General features: G+C 40.1%; 2 protein-coding genes and 1 non-coding gene across 4 annotated transcripts; 2 read left to right on the top strand and 1 right to left on the bottom strand.

Annotated features, from left to right (window-relative positions):
* The first annotated feature begins 73 nt into the window (after positions 1–73).
* Positions 74–2842, top strand: Cyp4d8 (Cytochrome P450 4d8). 2 transcript variants are annotated; one of them, XM_089466856.1, is made up of 4 exons: positions 74–362; positions 1076–1529; positions 1808–2367; positions 2516–2842. In XM_089466856.1, the coding sequence occupies exons 1-4, from the start codon at positions 212–214 to the stop codon at positions 2773–2775; spliced, it is 1425 nt and encodes a 474-aa protein (XP_089322982.1). In that variant the 5' UTR covers positions 74–211; the 3' UTR covers positions 2776–2842. The 2 variants fall into 2 exon arrangements, with proteins under 2 accessions (XP_089322982.1, XP_017864387.1); XM_018008898.2 differs by having other exon boundaries at positions 2423–2842.
* Positions 2790–5670, bottom strand: Cyp316a1 (Cytochrome P450 316a1). Its single transcript, XM_018008899.2, has 4 exons — positions 5514–5670; positions 5002–5434; positions 3262–3794; positions 2790–3193 (listed from the first exon to the last, which is right to left on the bottom strand). The coding sequence occupies exons 1-4, from the start codon at positions 5668–5670 to the stop codon at positions 2850–2852; spliced, it is 1467 nt and encodes a 488-aa protein (XP_017864388.1). The 3' UTR covers positions 2790–2849.
* A 6076-nt stretch (positions 5671–11746) lies between these two features.
* On the top strand, positions 11747–11828 carry TRNAS-AGA (transfer RNA serine (anticodon AGA)). Its single transcript has one exon. It is a non-coding gene; the product is annotated as a tRNA-Ser (tRNA).
* The last annotated feature ends 6256 nt before the right edge of the window (positions 11829–18084 follow it).

Here is an 18084-nt window from a genome sequence, read left to right as displayed (position 1 = left end):
TCAATTCTGCTCGATACTAAAAAGAAATGAGAGATACTAACTATAGAAATGAACGCTCAGTTTGTGTTAAGCGCTGAATTAGCTCACTAGTAATTCGTTATTACAGCTCTTTGAGTCCCGATCAGATAAGACTATGGAATTAGAGAGCTTCGAGCACTACAACTGGGGGCTATAGCTAATTGACTTGCCTCGAGTCTCTTCAAATTGCAAAATGCTGCTGATCGCGATTGTTGTGCTGCTCTTAACGAGTTGGTTCCATTGGCGCCAAAGGGACAGGCGAGCGGCCGTTGCCAATCTGCCAGGCCCCTTCTGTCTCCCACTAATCGGAGCCTGGCATCTCGCCATCAATATGACTCCCAAAAGTACGTATCAAGTGCATGACAAGTGTTATGTGAGTTGATGTGGAGCAGAGTCCAAAGTGCATTGAATATTCCATTGATTGCTCTCGACTGCTTCAGTTCTCAATATGTAAATAGTTTTTAAATAATTAAAAAAAAAAAGTACATTAAAATTACATAAAAAAGATTTACAGTGAGCTTTTTGTTAACAAAGGCAGTCGAAATTCATGTCTTATAGCAATTATAAATATCAAATTGGTAAGCTTAAGTCCTTTCAAACTGGACTCCCCATATAGAATTGCGAAACGTTGCTTTTGCATCAGCCAGAGGATCAACGTCATCAATGAACAAAGAATATTATTCTTCCGGGCTTTAGTCTTTCGCAGCTCGATCAATGATTATAATAATCAATAATTCAATAATTCTATTAATGAAACCTTATCATAATTGCATCCATTATTAGACTTCAATTTCCTTCTGTTATCTATTTGATTATAAACAAAGAAGTAGGTAGTAAATAATCTATAAATATTATAATCTTCGCTTAATAGCTATTAGACTATGAACGAGTACTACGACATTGGGACATTTCTAAAAGTCTTATCTCAGTGCATTCCAATAAGAAACCAATTGTAAACAAATAAGTGAAGTACTCCAAAATTAAGCAATCCCTATCGTTGCTGTTATCAACATTATATTAATAAATGTTTGCAAATAATATTATTGATTCCCCGCAGCTTTTATTGAACGCTCCCAAAAATACTTCAGGCAACTGGGAAAATTGCAGCGTGCATGGGTACTAAATCGTTTGGTAATCGTCAGCGGCGATGTGGAGTTCAATGAGCAGCTGATGTCCAGCCAAGAGCACTTGGTCAAGCATCCGGTGTACAAGCTGCTGGGCCAGTGGCTGGGCAACGGCCTCCTGCTCAGCGATGGCAAACTTTGGCGTCAGCGGCGCAAGATCATAACACCGACCTTTCATTTCTCGATCCTCGAGCAATTCGTGGAGGTCTTCGATCAGCAGTCGAATGTGTGTGTGGAGCGTCTGGAGCAGCGTGCCACTGGAGAGTGCTTTGACGTCTATCCCTTTGTCTGCCTGGCTGCGCTGGATATCATTTCAGAGACGGCGATGGGCACCAAAGTGAATGCGCAGCAGGCAGAGAGCACGCTCTATGCCAATGCCGTAACGGAGTAAGTGGGAGGTGTATTGAGATGGGTTATATTGCGCTGGGTCTCTGGAAGTTAGTGTGCTAGAGCACACAGATGTTGCAGGAGAGTTGATTTAAAATGGGATCAGGCAATTCTTAAGTCATGATTAAACCATGAGTCAACTAGATTAGGATAGGACCCTTCGGACCTAGGACCCTTCCTCCTCCTGCCTCCTCCTGTCTATCCTACCTGCTTGCTTTCATAGGCATTCTATAACACTATTTATATAATACCACTCCCCTACCCCCTCCCATCGACAGATGCACTGCCTTGATGGCCTGGCGCTTCATGTCGTTGATCCAGCAAAACGAGCTGCTCTTCACACTGACCCATCCACATCTGAAGCTTCGCCAGATGAAGCTCATACGCATCATGCATGAATTTACTGCGCAGGTGATTAAGCAGCGTCGCCAGGCCTTGGAGGCGATGCAGGTGGCGGGCACAGAGCAGCAGCGGGATGAGGAGGTGGGCAGCAAACGTCGCATGGCTCTGCTCGATGTGCTGCTGCAGGCGAGAGTCGATGGACGAGCGCTGAGGGACGAGGAGATATGCGAGGAGGTGGACACGTTCATGTTCGAGGGCCACGACACCACAACTAGTGGCATCTCTTTCTGCCTGTGGTGCATCTCACGGCATCCTGAGGTTCAGGCCAAAATGTTGGCAGAGATCCTGGAGGTGCTGGGCAGCGATCGCAGTCGAGCCGTTAGCATGCGAGACTTGGGCCAACTAAAGTATGTGGAGTGCGTCATCAAGGAGTCGCTGCGCCGATATCCGCCTCTGGCGCTCGTCGGGCGCAAGCTGCAGACGGACTTCAGATACAGTAAGTGACTGAGACTAGCACTGGGCAATCTCTAGTGGAGACTCTCTGCTTGCAGCGCACTCCAAGTTCGGAGCGGGCGTCATTCCCTCTGGGTCGGAGATTTTCATGATAATTTATGGCATGCACAATGATGCGGATTACTTTCCAGAACCAGACCTCTTCAAGCCGGAACGTCATGAGAGCAGCGAGCGCTCCTCCACAAACTTTTCGTACGCCCCCTTTAGTGCCGGGCCGCGCAATTGCATTGGCCAGAAGTTCGCCCTGTTGGAGATGAAGATGCTGCTGGCCAAGATCGTGCGCGAGTACGAGCTGCTGCCGCTGGGCGAGCCAGTGCAGCCGGTGGTCAACATTGTGCTGCGCTCGGATACAGGCTTCCAGATGGGCATGCGCAAGCGTGGCCAGCAATAGGGGTATTCCCTGAGTAATTTAAGCTATGTTTATTTTGCTGAATTAAAACTAAAGTCTATCTAGCTAATTATGATCTAGTCAATCTTTTTACGTGGCTGCAGCGCCAGCTGAAAGCCATTGCTGGAGCCCAGCGCCAAGCACAGCTGCGGACGCAGTGCATCGCCATAGGGCAGCAGCTCGTACTGCAGCAGCAGCGGCGCCACCAGCTGCTGCAGGAGGCTCAAGCTCATTTGCTGCGCCGGACAGCTGCGTGGTCCCAGGCCGAAGCTGAGCAGCTCGACGGGCTGCTCCAGAAAGCGCTCGGGCTGAAAGTGTTGCGCCTTAGTGCCATACGCCTGCTCAGCGCGCTGCAGCTCATAGAGATTCATGTAGATCTCAGTACCGGCAGGCAGCGAGCCAGCGCCCAGCTGGGAGTGAGCTGTGAAAAGAGAGAGAGAGAGAGTGTGTGAATATTAAGTTACATAAGTAATAAATTCCTTCACCTACTGTACTCAAAGTCCTGACTCAGCTCACGGTTTACGATCACCTGCGGTGGCTGCAGTCGCAGTGTCTCTTTGAGCACCGCCTCCAGATAGGGCAAGCGCTCCTCCTTTGAGTCCTTCGCCTCTCGCAGCTCATCCAGACAACGTTGCTGCACCGCCGGATGTCGTGCTATCAGCACCAGGGCAGAGCAGAGAGCGCTGCTGCACAGCAAATAGCCCAGGAAGCTGCAGCAGTTGAGCTCAGCGAGCAGTTGGGCATCGGTCAGCGATGCTTCGCTCGTGAGCAGCAACTCGAGCAGCGATTGGTATTTCACTCTGGGCACCGGCTCAATGCGATCAATTGTGATGCCCTCGATCTTTATTTGATTACTGCTTAGCTTGTGCTGTCGGCGCTGCTCCAGCATCTGTTTGTTCTCCTCATTGATGCGCCGAATGAGCCGTTGCTGTCGTCGTCGAGTGAGAGGCGAGCAGACCCAGAAGGTCAGACGATTGGCTGATCTGACGCTCAGGAAACGCTTGCGATAGAGCTCTGTGAGTCTGTTGGGAGTTGGGAAATTTGATGGTTGATAAAAATAGGTAATGGGAATCAAATCAAATGCTAATTAATGACGGAATAAGATCATAAGAAAGATAATGAGAATTAAATATCATATTATTTAATTAACTTAGATTAGAGAAGTCTCAAACTTTGATTAGAAATATTTAAACTAACAGTTGAATCCCGAGACACTATTCAAAATATTAAACACAGTTCAGGATATGAAAATCAGTTTTCGGAACTAGTTCAAATTACTAAAATAGAAATGCAGAAAACTATGTATTTAACTCTACCAAAGTGTTGCCAGCTGTTGACCTCCGAAATAAGTTCAAAATTAGTTACAGTAATTTTTTTCTGCTCATCATAATAATCGAAGTATTTTCTCTAAGTCTTTGCTCTAATATTCTGCCTTAAGTCTTTTAGGTCGTGCTTCTAAGTTTTCCTCTCACTCGTTCCTCTAAGTCTTCACACATTTCACCTCACTGAACAACTGACCTCCGCTAGGCCTGGACGACTGAAGAAATGTTACAGCTGCTGCCCTTTATATAGGGCTACTTTCACCCGAACATTAGTCGCGCTCAAAGGTTGTGCCCGATGCCAGGTAGAGCTCATAGCAGTCGGGCTTTGAGTGATCAATGGGAATACTCTCTTCGGCTTTAAGCAGGCTTCGTTCACATATAAACACCAAATGAGTACTGCTGCACACATATAGACAGCAGAAATGATCTTCTGCAGTCTTCTTCTTCGGCCCTTGCAGTTAGACAGAGAGTTCGACGGAGAGACAGACTGTGAGATAGTCAGGGAGATAGACAGAGAGAGAGAGAGAGAGAGAGAGAGTGAGAGAGAGAGAGAGGGAGAGAGTGAGAGTGAGAGTGAGAGAGAGAGTGAGAGTGAGAGTGAGAGAGAGAGGGAGAGAAAGAGAGATAGTGAGAGAGAGAGAGAGAGAGAGTGAGAGAGTGAGAGTGAGAGAGAGAGAGAAAGAGAGAGAGGGGGTATACAGACAAACATTCGAACTGATATTCCATCATAAATTGAATCAGTATGAGCTAATATGGAACTAACTCCTGCCGTGCTAGATGTTCAATTGTAATTGCTGAACCAGTTTGAGCCTGGAATAAACTTGTAAACTTAGTTTTACACTCCAAATCTCAGCATAAATCAAAATGAAAAACTAGCCTATATACCGTTACATGCCCGGCTACTCACTCTTTAAATGCCTGTTTGTAGTGCTCGCTCGGCTGCATGCCACAGCTGATGCATAGCATCAGGTCCAGCACATTGTCGGACACTAGCTGCCACACATCAAAGAGCTGTCGCGCTTCCGCCCGAGCCGCTAGCTGCTGGCAGAGCTGCTCGGCCTGCTGCTGAAACAGTTGGCTCAATTGCAACAGGTTGTCTGGGCGGGAGAGTGAGGCGAGTATCTGGTGTCGCGGTGGCCAGTGCTGCGATTGGCAGGTGAGCAAACTGTCACCCAGCCAGTCGCTCATCAGCTCGTGGCCCGTCTCCAAATGCGTTTCGCTCTGCAGCAGTTGCTTGGCCAATTCCAGGTCGGCGACCGGTATGAAGAGTCTGTGAAAAACCCAAATTCGGCTCACAGCGCCATATTTGGCCAGGTAGACAGAGCTGCGCTCGAAGAAATCTGTCGAGGTTGAAATTTTTCAATGTCTATATAAGTAAATCGAGTTTCGTTTCTTTTATTTATTTTTTTTAGTTCTTACTCTTTGGCGATAGCAGCACAATTTTGTGCATGGCACCCATTAGGGGCCAGGTGAAAGGTCCTCCTAGGTTCTTGATAAAACCGCGCTGTCGACGTTGCCTCAAATAATTGAATGCCGACACCAAGCAGAAACACACAAAAATGCTGGCCAAGATCATTTTGTGAACTGTGAACGCAACCTCAACTGCAAGTGCGTCCGACTCTCGGCGATTGGAACCGGTTTATGGCCGAGCCACTGGGGGCATATTGGCTATCTCAAGTGTTTTACGATTTCAGCTAGCGCTTAACCGATAAGCCCATATTTTGAATACGCGAACAGCATGTTTATTTACTAATATTAATTTAATTGGAGAGTGGGTAAAGCTATTATGAAAAAATAAATATATATTATTAATTTTTATTTTATTTTATTTTTAATTTTCTATTTTAATTTTTGGCTACTTTTAGATCACATATATTCATTTTTATCATAGCGTATAAGTTTGACTGTATTCAAATAGGTTCCACAGCATGTTGCTGGCAGCATGTTGCTAGCAACATTTGTGTTTGCTAGCAACATTTAAATTGTCAATTGATTGCAGCTGAGATTTGAAGAGTCATAATAATTGAGAAAGCAAATGAAAAATAAAAAAATAGAAATTAAATAAAATAATTATTGCTTGCTACCATGAAAACGTGGAAAAAATCATTAGTCAGCATATAAATGGAGACAAGAAATATACATATATGCTAAATGAAGCAGCAGACTATATCCACTTAATATCTACAACCTATTTATATTTCATATATCTACACATATTATTCATATTGCGTTAACATAAACAATATGTTGATTCTCTACCTGCAATAGTTTGACTATTTCAGCTCGAATTATATATTTATTTAGAAGGCTCGCAAATCCCACATTAATAAAATATTTAAATGCTTAGCTAACATTTATTGCATAAGCTGCCTGCTAGAAGAATGATTTTACAACTATTACAAGTAAGCCGGTTATTTGGGTTTTTGTTTTGGTAGCAGGGCTCAGGGTTTGTCCGACCGACTCGTGCCCCTCCCTGAGGCATTATCATATGGCAGCTGTTGCTGTTCCGAGCTGGAAATTTGAATCTTTTGCATTGTACAAACTTTGCTCGGATGTGTGTGGGCTGTCGGTCAACCCTTTCAAGAGTCCAACTGTCAAAAGTACATTTGCCTTGGTTACGCCACAGAAATATCCTCGAAGCATGTAATGACAATATCAGCCAACGCCAGCGACCCTTTAACTCCCTGAACCAAAGAGCTGGCCGCGGGGGCTTTGGGGATTTGAGAGGTTGGCCGCTCTTAGCTGTTGCTCCACTGATGAAACTTTAATGGCACAAACACGCACTCCACACAGACAGAGAGACAGACAGACAGACAGACAGAGAGACAACCAGGGCCATGTGTCCAAACAATTTAAGCTAGCTGCTTTCAGCTTTCACAGTTCTGTTTTTTGTGCCTTCTGCTCGATTTAATATCGTGTGAAATGTGATGCACATTCCACTGGCTAATGGCGGCTAATGAAGGTACTTTTATTGCGGTTTGCCGAGTTCGCTGAACCCCCATGTTGATCATTTATGTACCTATACATGGGCACCTAACAATATATATATTTATGTATATATACATGTAAATGTCTTTATAAATTCATACGTCAATGTCAGGAGCAAGTGGAAAATGTTTGCACATATGCAAATTACATGGCAAATACAAAGCATGAAATACTTTCCGGCGACAATGAAAACTAAGCGAAAAGCAAAGCCAAAAGTCTGTCCAGTCTGTCCATTGTTGCAATGCGGCAAAAAAATGGGAAAGGGAAACGAAATTGTAGGGAGTTGTCGCATTCACAGGCCTACCGAATATCCTAGTGTTGCCTGGCCAAAAATTAAAAACAAAGACATAAAAACAATTTACATTTCCATTGTTGTTTCCCTTTGCCTTGTGGCCAAGCGAAAGTCGGCTGTGCTTTAAAAAACGCGACAAGTGCACGACAAAAAAACTGGCCACAGACACTCGACACATAGATACTCATTCGCCCATACATATACGCATATAAATTGCAAATGCAGTCGGTCAGCCGGCAAGTTAGAGACAGCAAAAGACACACGACGAGCGACAAACGCAAATGGGGAAAAAAAAACCAGAAAGAAAAGAGTCGGCCTCATGCCTAACTACTGAAATAGATGGGAGTGGCTAGCGCGAATTGTGCAATGCGCTGCAATGGCATCAGCTGGCTGAGTTGAGGTTTGAATTTATGGATAAAAAAGAAATTTATTTATTATTTAATAGAAATTGGTTAAGGAGGTTAAAGAGCTAATCTCAATTGTACTCTAATTTTACTAAAAAAGCTCAGGCTAAAAGTTGTTTTGTTGGATTAATTCAGGCTCATATTATTTGGTTTATAATTAATTTTATTATTTATTGTAAATATATATATCATTAATATTATTATTATTTTTATTTTATTTTTTTTTTTTCATCAAAGCCAAATAATAATTTTTAATATTGAAAAAAAAAAAAACATTTTTAATATTAAAAAGCCAAATAATAATTTTTAACATTAAAAAAAAATAGTAAGTTGTAGATTGAAAAATTAACTTTAAAAAATATTATATTTATATATACACAATATTATACTTGACATAAATACAAAAATGTATACTTAAACAAAACTAAGCACATAGCTTATATATTTATATTTATTATAAAAATGTATTATATTATAAAAATGTATTATAAAGCTCTTCCTAAGAATTGTAAACAATATTAGATTTTACCTGATTTAAGTGATTAGCCACGAGTTAAATGCTCACTAAACTTTAGCGTAGCTCACTCAGCAGTCACTATGGCTGCTGCATTGCCTACAGGCAGCAGGAGGCGTCAGCAGTGCTGCTGCTGTTGCTGCTGTTTTTGTGGCTGTTGTTGTCGTTGCTGACAGGAAGCATTTTGCATGAAATGCCCATAAAAATGATATGCACATCAACACTGCCTGATATCAATGGTGCGATAAGCGCGAGAATTTGTTAACTTCGTTGCGATGCGACTGCTGTCAGACTGTGCGCTCTATGCCGCTAATTGAGGCATGTTTAGATCGAGGACATTTACAGTGTGTGCGTGTGCTGTCAGTTAATCAAGACGAAACTGCGACGCCTGATGCCTGATGGCTGACTTTGTTGTTGACTAACTACATTTGGCTAGACATTTAATTTGGTTGTGCAGCTAAAAGGTTGCCATCACTCACAGACACACACTCGCACACTCTCACATACGCAAGCACGCTCATTCAGTCATATGTCATTATGGCATTGACTTTTGTCTCATTTTTGGCTTTCACATATTAATTCCCAGTTGTCATATGTCAGGCATGCCCCTAATAATACGAGCTGATGCGTACGCTATGATTACTGTCAGCGACAGCCACTCAGACACTATGAATAAGCACTTATGGCACTCACTGGCATATCCTTGTGGGCTTATCCTCAGCGACTTAAGGTGCCCCGCAGCGCAGCTCTCTGCCTGTCGCCCTCTCGCTCGCTCTTAGCCTGTGGCAACAACTTTGACTGCGCGACAATTTATCACAGCCAATTTAACCACTTAAGTGTGAAATACGCTGCCGGAGTAAAAGTATACTATGCATATGCATTCATTCGTTACATAAATACACACGCACACACATATATAAATATTAAAAAATATGTAAAGTTACATTTTGCAGGCACTGTGCCGATGGCCTGCAGCGACGTTCTGAATTCAACTGTAAATTGCCACAGCGCTGACCACTCAATATGCGTGTGTGTGAGTGTGTGAGGGGGTGTGCCGTTCTCTGTGTGTGTGTGTGTGTGTATCGGTATATTTCTGCTCGTGGCATTTATTTGTTTACAATCTGTTTGCGAAAAGCTGGCGCAAGGCTTAAAAATCTGCATTTGCATTTTAACAGGCAATGCCATTGTTATGCGTGTGTTTGTGTGTGTGTGTGTGCGTGTGTGTGGCATTTGTATTCATTGAAAAGACAGTTGCAACTATAGCCAATTGATTTTTATGCAAATTGACACTTTAAGCATTTCACTTTGGCAAATCCGCTTTATAAATTCGATTTGATAGCTAGAGTTATTGCCGCAGCGCACATGGCGTATGCTTAATATATTTAATTAGTTTTCTATGATCAATTGAACTAATTGCAAGCACAGAGTCACCGTTAATATTTATAATATTATTCAATTTAAATATAATATTAAAACAAGAATTTTTAATTTTAAAAACGTGAACTGACTATGAAATAAAAATATATTTTTAATGGCAATATTTTCATATATTTTTAATTAAAGTATAAGTCCATTTCAAAATGCTTTCAATTAATTTATTTAATTTTCTCTAAAGATTTATTTATGTGTTTATTATATATTTCTCTATTTATTGAATTACCTATATTTTTATTTATTTATTTAATTTTTAATTATTTTTTTAATTTAATTATTTTAATTATTATATTTTATATTATATAGTAATTTTATTTACATTTTTTCATTTCATTATTAATTTTTTTTTTATTTATTTATATTTTAAAAAACAAATAATTGTTGTATATACAACTTTTCATTCATATTTCATATTGTTTATATTCAACTTTTACCTTTTCGCTCTTTGAATCATCGCTTTCATTCTTCCCTCTCTTTCACTATCTTCACTATCTTCCTACTACACCACCCTCAACTGTTCAACATGCATTGACGCTCTATTCTATTCAGAAAAGTGCTTACCCTTAAAGCTTTTGGCCACTTGAATAGGCCAGCAGCAGAGCTGGCGCCGCTTTGGCTTTCATGAAATCGGCTTTCAACAGTTCGCATACATAAAAGTGCAGATTCATGTTTTGTTTGACAAAATCCGTATAAATCTAAAGAGCAAATGCCGTAACAAGCAGCCGTCAGTTAACTGGCTCGCACATGAGCCGGATTTAAGCGAGAGGAGTAGATAGAAGCAAAAGCAGGAGCAGAAACAGAGGCAGCAGCAGCTCCAACTGGCAAAGCATCCGCTAAATGGAATTAGCCACAGTCAATGATGGCTCAGACAGGTGGCTAACAGCAGCCCCGACTTGGGCACGTGTTGCGCTCAAATACAATTTTCACACCCATTAACAAATTTGCATAATTACAGCAGGGAGTTGTTGCTGTCAAAAAAAAAAAAAAAAACCTCGAAAAAAAAAAAACGAAAAATGCGCCTCATTAACGCATTGCGCATACGCCGCGTAGTTCGCCGTTCAGTGCTCGCTTTGAAGTGCTCGGACACTCGACACTCCTAACCTGCGGCCGTTTGTTAATTTATGTGCCACAAAGTAAATGAGCTCTTCATGACACTCAAGAGCCGCGCCACGCACGTTGCCAGCGCGCTAAATTATAAATGCATTGAAATTAAAAACAATTACATGAAATTACATTTTCCATAAATACATACAACTACGTGTAAATGTATGTATATATGTATATGTATGTATGTATGTCTGTCGTAAAACAAATAAACTGCGCATAATGATGCTAATCCCTTAAGCCAGGCAAACCCGACCACCCCCCGCGCTCCCGCCCGGCCCAATTAGTCGCGCGGGCGGCCAACAGGCGGCGACTGCGGCCTGTGGGCAGTGGGCGTGCTGCCCACAAAAAGTGCTATCAATTTGCATTGCGTTTGGCTCATTAGCAGCGATGGACACTTTTGCTATTTGCCCGCCTAGCTGGCACATTAATATTATTTATAGTTATGAAAATACACAAACGAGGTGCGCCCAAAAAGTTGAGAATTTAACTATATATAACTTTATATGATAGCTATATATATATATGTCAAATATGTCTTTTATGCATTCAACAGCCAGCAAATAGAATATATAAGATAGTGCTATAGAAATATGTAAGAGATAAGAGGAAACTCTGGTTATATGTCTGCATGAATCTGGCTATAAATACTTACTTACCCTGTGAAGAATAATAAGTAAAACTAAACATCAACACAGTTATATTCCTCTATTATATTCAATATAAATATATAGACAAATCTATAAATACTTTTCCGCTTAACTTATTTTTCGTACTGATTAAAATTTATCAGCAGCTATGCAACATTTATATATTTTAATTATTTATTTATAAGTGCTGTTATCTATTAATAAAACCGCTTTATGGCATATTGTCAATCGGTAAATGCCTCAAATAAACCGGCCAAGTTCACATAGCAGTCGTGGCCGAGCGGTTAAGGCGTCTGACTAGAAATCAGATTCCCTCTGGGAGCGTAGGTTCGAATCCTACCGACTGCGAGAGAGTAAATAATGTTTTTTTTAATTTATTTTTTATTATTTTTTTTATTAATCAATTTTTTTATACAATTCAAAAAATTAGTATTTGCATAATTTTACATTTTTTTTCTTTAAAAAAAAACTTTTGAACTATCCCCCACTCATGTAAGCAAGAATTTCGAGTGCCGCATTTGGCATTTGGTAAAATATTGCGGTTTGCCTTTAGTCGACAGCGGCAAAAATGTTAAGCTTGAATTACAGCTCAATGCGTGTTAAATATTTATTTAAAAAAATATTATATTTATTGTGCGAGTATTTTGCCATAATAATTAAATGTCAACAGTATTAAATGGCATAAGAAAAACAGCAAAGCTGCCATTGACAGCTATATTGTGCTCTACAGAGCTGGAAAATATACATACATACATATATGTATATGTATATAGCATAGCTTTAAGCTTTTAGTGAAAACTTGTGCGAGTCTCCTACAACATTTCCACTCCAACAATTCTGACATTCAACAACATTTGCCATACAATAGCAACAATATATATTTTATATACATATATATATATCCGATCAATTGAGACTGGATTTCCGTGTTCCGCCGTCAACTTTCAACTTATTATACAAATCGCAGACGTCGCCAGAGTAAATTTGCTGCGTCGCTAAGCCGAAAGTCCAACAAGAAAAATCACTTTTCGACCTGTCCCCAAAAAAAAGTGGGGCGGGGCTGAGGGGAAATTTTCTATGGAGTCAAGTTAAGTGGAGATTTGCTTTCGTTTTTCAAATGATTTTTCGTTTAATATGCCAAACACAATTTTACTTTTGATTCAATATGCAGAAAGATAAACGTCAATTTGTCGGTGCTATGTATATATATGTAAAATATATGTATGTATGTATATATTCTTCAACTTTTTAATCTGAAGTTAAAGCCAAGACAGGAGCTCACGTGAGCGGGCAAATGGCATTAACATTAACTTCTTGCTAGTGCGAACATAAAAGATGTTGTGGCTAGATTTATGTTGGCAGTTTTACAGTTATTTTAAGCACTACCTAAAGACGCTAACACACACAGACACAGGCACACTCACACGCAGATAGAGATAGAGAAAGAAAGAAACAAACAAACGGTTCAACAAGCAAAGTAACAGCTACTTAAGCGAAAAGGAGCTGGGCAAAGTTTTGCAACTATTAAAGTATTAAGTAGATGTGCATCAAGAAGCTGCAACAGCAGCAGCAGCAGCAACACGACACCAACTTTCAACATTGCTGTAAATGCATTTCTCTCACAACACAAACAACAACAGCAACAGTAAGAGCCATGGCAACAACATGGCCAACTTTTGTCCGTTGGCCAGCTTCTTGCTGGCTCGTTCAGTTCGGCTTATGCGCAATGCTTAACACTTTTCTGTTGTCCTGGCCAGCTCGAAAGCTGGCTTAAAGTGTATAATAAGTGGTATCTTTATGTGAATAATTGTGGCCAGGACAGAGTTGACACCTATGCTGGAAATAAATATATTAAAATTAAAATTTTGTAATGCTGCTACTACTTATATTTCTTTTGTCACTACTATTTTTATTACTTTTTATATTCCTACCAGTTTTACTTCTACTTCTATTACTTTTATTCATCTGCTCTAATACTTCTTATATTTCTACTACTAACTTAACTTTTTATACATGTACTAATACTATTTTTACTACTACTTCTACTATTAATTTAAGTTCTTATACATATACTACCTCTATTTCGACTACTAATTTTACTTCTTATGCATATACTACTAATATTTCTACTACTACTTCTACTCCTAATTTAATTCCTTATACATACTTCTAACCTCTACTTCTACTACTAATTTAACTTCTTATATACTTTTACTACTATTACTACTTCTTCTATTTCTACTTCTTCCCTAATTCAACTGTTGCTTTGACTAATACACCTACTAAGCTCGACTCAATCCTACCTATACCCTCTGTTCTTGCAGCTGTTCATCATTCCCAATTCAAATCCTACTCCTCCGACTCCCTAACATCAATTAATGTATTTGGAATAATTTTTTAAATCGATTGATTTACAGCATTCAAATCTTTTGACTTCTCTGAAATATTCAGCATGATCTGAAGGTTAAAAAAAGTAAAGAAAGGAATAGCAAGCTGACATCTCAGACTGTGGGCCAATCCCTGCTTTTTGTTTGATATATGCGCTCGTCTCAGCTTTAAATCAATGTTGACAAACTTTTATTGGATAAGTTTGTTTAACGACAGGCATAAGAACACAAACGCAAAACGCAGGTAAAAAGTTTACAGTTCGCTTCGTTTTCTTTGCTTTTTGCTTTTGCTTTTGCTTTTGCCTCTCCTTGCGGACTTTGTTGAAAAATCAAATTGAGCAAAAGTTGAACTTATAAGAAACTTTTGTGCTAACGCGAATAAAAACAAGTTGCATTCCAGATGGGGCTACATGACTCGAAGATACCTAGATAAAAGAGCTAATTTTGATATGAATGATGGGATACTCATATACCTATACCTATACTCATATCTATACTCAGCTAAAAATAATAAATAAAGAAAGTGTGATAACAAAGCTCTTAATAAATAGACGAAGGTTGAGTTTATGCAGTTGATAAAGTTACAGTCTTGTAAAACAACTTACATACATTAGCGTACAACTAATATACCCTCTGTGGTCTCTTACTCACAGAGCATTAAGATAAAGGCATGGGCTGGCAAGTTTGCAATTTGATTTGTGCGCCAAGTACGAGCAATTGATTAGCCTGATTCGAGTTCAGTTCATGAGTAGCCAACCAGCCGCACACTCACACTCACACCCACACACACTCAAACTCATTCACTCAGTGGCACTCACTTACTATCTCATTCACACTCAGCCAGGCACTCACTTATGATTGGCTTTTCACCTTATTTTTTAGTGTTGAGGCAGCTGGCTGGTGCCCTGGCTTTCGCTTCGGCTTCAGCTTTGCGTATCTTCAGTCGGCAAAGTTTGCTCGCAATTTGCTAACGCTTTGCGGTGGCAGCGACAGCAACTGTTGCACTTTGGCTGCCAGCTAGGTGAACTAGCTCAGTTCAGTGTGCGCCACAGACTCACAGCTGTTTAATATGCTGTGAAATTGCATTACATATTGAGAGAATAGAAAAAGAGTTGGCTTGCGGTTAGCCGGCTCAGCTGCTCGACTGCTTAGCTGCTGCCTGTTGCCCTTTGCTAGCAGATAAGCGTATTAGCATAAGAAACTACACACACTTGTTGGGTGAGGCTGTATGTGTGGGTATGTCTTATCTGCATTTACCTTTAATCATCTCTAATTTTGTATAATTAGAAGCTAAGCATCTGCTATTTTGCAGAAATGAAACTGTTATTTCAGAAGCTTTGAAATTTAAGCGAGCTTTTATGTACTTGGATATGCTATTTAACTATTATGCTTCAGTTCATTTCAATATGTACATAGTAATAAAATATATGTATAAAGATGCGTTTAGTTAATAGAGCTTAAAGCTGCAAGTCAGCTTTAATGAAATTTTACTGCTCATTATATCTCTTGCTATACATAATATTCTAAAATCTTATGCGTATAAAAAAGCATTTAGTTTAAAGAGCTTAAGCTTCTATGTGAGCTTTAATACATTCATTTATTTTTATGGGAATATACGTATATCATGTGTAGGTATATATTAAAAAACTTTTTCATCAGCTTTAAGCTTTAACGTATTTTGTGCTTCAGTTTATACTTATAGAATAGCTTTAACAACTGTAGCCTACATTTATATTCCCAACTATTAAGTTTATAACTCATTCCAACAACACATTAAAGTCCACATACTTGATTTTACTTAAAGTCCAGTCATGTTTTCATTTTCGTCTAATGTCTTCTGTCTGTAATACCCGTAAACCTAAATAAGTATCACATGGACTAAGTTAAATCGTTGGCTGGCCAGAGGCGTTCGACGCGTCGCCTGTCGCTTGTCGCTTGCCGTGGGGCTAACAAAATGAAAGCTTGTATTGCATTTAAAATGCAATAACCGGATTAGATTGTGTTGTTGCCATATCAGCATGTCCTTGCTGCTGCTCTACCTGCCTCTGCCTCCCCCTCCCTCTCTCTCTCTCTCTCTCTCTCTCTCTCTCTTTCTCTCTCTTTGCCTCTCTTTGCTGTTGCAGTTGTTGCATGTTACTTTGGTATTTATAGAGTTTTAACGCAATCGCAATTTCAGTTGACATTGTTCGCTTTTGGCCATTGTCAGCGCCATTTGCTGCCGGCCCCCGTCGATAGCTGGCTGCAGGTATGTCCGCCCGGCCGACAGACTCACCCCCCATTCCCCATTTACCACTCCCCACATAGCCAATACTCACCGTACAGTGCGCAATCTATCGCTGTCTGCCTCATGAAAAATGCATTTGCCTGCTTCCACATGTTGCGAGCCGGCAACCAGTTGTTGCCACGAATAACTTCATTTGCAATTGGCCATGTTAATGTTGCTCTTTCATATTTTGGTTTGGTTCGCTGGGCCTATGCAAGGAGCAACATATGAATTTTGGTAGTCAAGAATGGGTTGCGATTTCATGAGATTGAATATTCCATGGAGCGGAATGGAATGAGACTTCTCTTTATGGCAGTTTAAAAAACTTTGCTCTTCATTCAACAAAGTCCCTAAATTTGTACAGATTTTTATTTTTAATCAATCAAGTTCAGTTGTTTTTTTATATTTATAGCAGGAAATCTCATAATTTTCAGACAGCCTCCTTTCTCTTACATCAATCACAAATTTGACAGCTGCAGCACCTGAGCTCAAAAAATTCAGCGGGGCGGGGGGAAAGCCTCATTGATGGGCAAACAAATTAAAGAGAATGCAAATAAGTCAATTCCCATTTCAAACATGAGATGAAATTAATGCGCTACAAAATAAATACGACAAGATAAATGTTTTTCTTTTCCTTTCTTTTTTTTTTTTGAGGGGGTAACAAGATAAAGCGACGGCAGCAGAGCTAATAAAAATACACGAGTCCTGTGCGCGTCCTTCCAAAGTGTGAGAGTGTGAAGAATGCCTTTGGCTGTGACAGGGTGTGCGTGTGTGTGTGTGTGTGTGTGCGTATGTGTGGCACGTTTAGCATTTCAAAAGGCGTATTGTTTATTTTTCTTTCTTGCTCTATCTGCTTTCTCTTCATTTTTCTGTGCATTTTCGCATTCAATGTTATTTATCTGCGCTTTTATACGTATCTTATGTGCTGAGCCCCTCTCGTCGCCGGCCTTTGTAACCCAAGTTCACTTTCACAGTGAGTTTTTGCCGTAGTTAACTTCTTTGTAGTTTTCGCTTACTTATTCATTTCTTGTTTGCCTCTGACTGTGCCTGTGTGTGTGAGTGTGTGCTTGTGCTTGTGTGTGTGTGTTAAACTCGTCTTGCTGGAAATTGTCACGTACGGCTACAACCTTTGCCACTTAAAGTTTTAAGTTGTGCGGCGATGTAAAAATATGTTTTAATTCCATAATCAGCTTCGGCTACGAAATCAATTCCCCATTGTTCGAGCGAGTCCAAAAATCAAAGCATACTTTGCAGCGCGACAAATGCTGGTCACGTACAATCCCCAGCATTGAGTTGAGTGAGAGAGGGCGCCGAGGGGGAGGGGCTGGTGTGGGCAGAGTGGAAGACTGAGCTACGTTGGGGCAGCTGTCGCTGTTTGGGTGCACTTAGCATTGCTACATAATTTCATAATTTCAGTATTTGCTACATAATTTCAGAATTATGAATGCCACGTGACTTTTGCTGGCCAAATAATATAAAAGCCAGCGAATTTCGTTGGGGTTGGAAATTGCAGCTGAACCGAAACATTACAGTTTTATGCATAAAGGAAACAAACATAAAATGCGAATGAAATTAATCAGATATATTTGAGTTATATAAATATGATATATTTTTGTTCAATTGGAAATCTAAGAAATTGAAGTCTGAACTTAAATTGTAATGAATTTATATTACATTAGTTAAAATAAGTAAGAAAGCTCTAGTGGGGACTGCTCGATAACAAAGAATTCAATTCGTTTGTTGGTGGACTAGCTTCATGAATCTTTCAGAGCGATAACTATTTATCGACTCCGATAACTATTTATAGATTCCGATAACTATTTATCGATTTCGATACGTTTTTATCGATTGAGTTAGGGCAGCTGCATGACAAAAGCTGAATGCTACGAAACTCAATAGAACGTGCATCAATGCCAAGGTCTGATTAATATGACGCTTGTGAAAAAATGGATCC

This window comes from Drosophila arizonae, chromosome 4, assembly GCF_054131065.1.
Source record: "Drosophila arizonae isolate 15081-1271.41 chromosome 4, UAZ_ARI_1.0, whole genome shotgun sequence".
NCBI lineage: Eukaryota > Metazoa > Arthropoda > Insecta > Diptera > Drosophilidae > Drosophila > Drosophila arizonae.
Note: the sequence above shows the minus strand (reverse complement) of the source record. Positions and strands in the feature narration are given on the sequence as shown.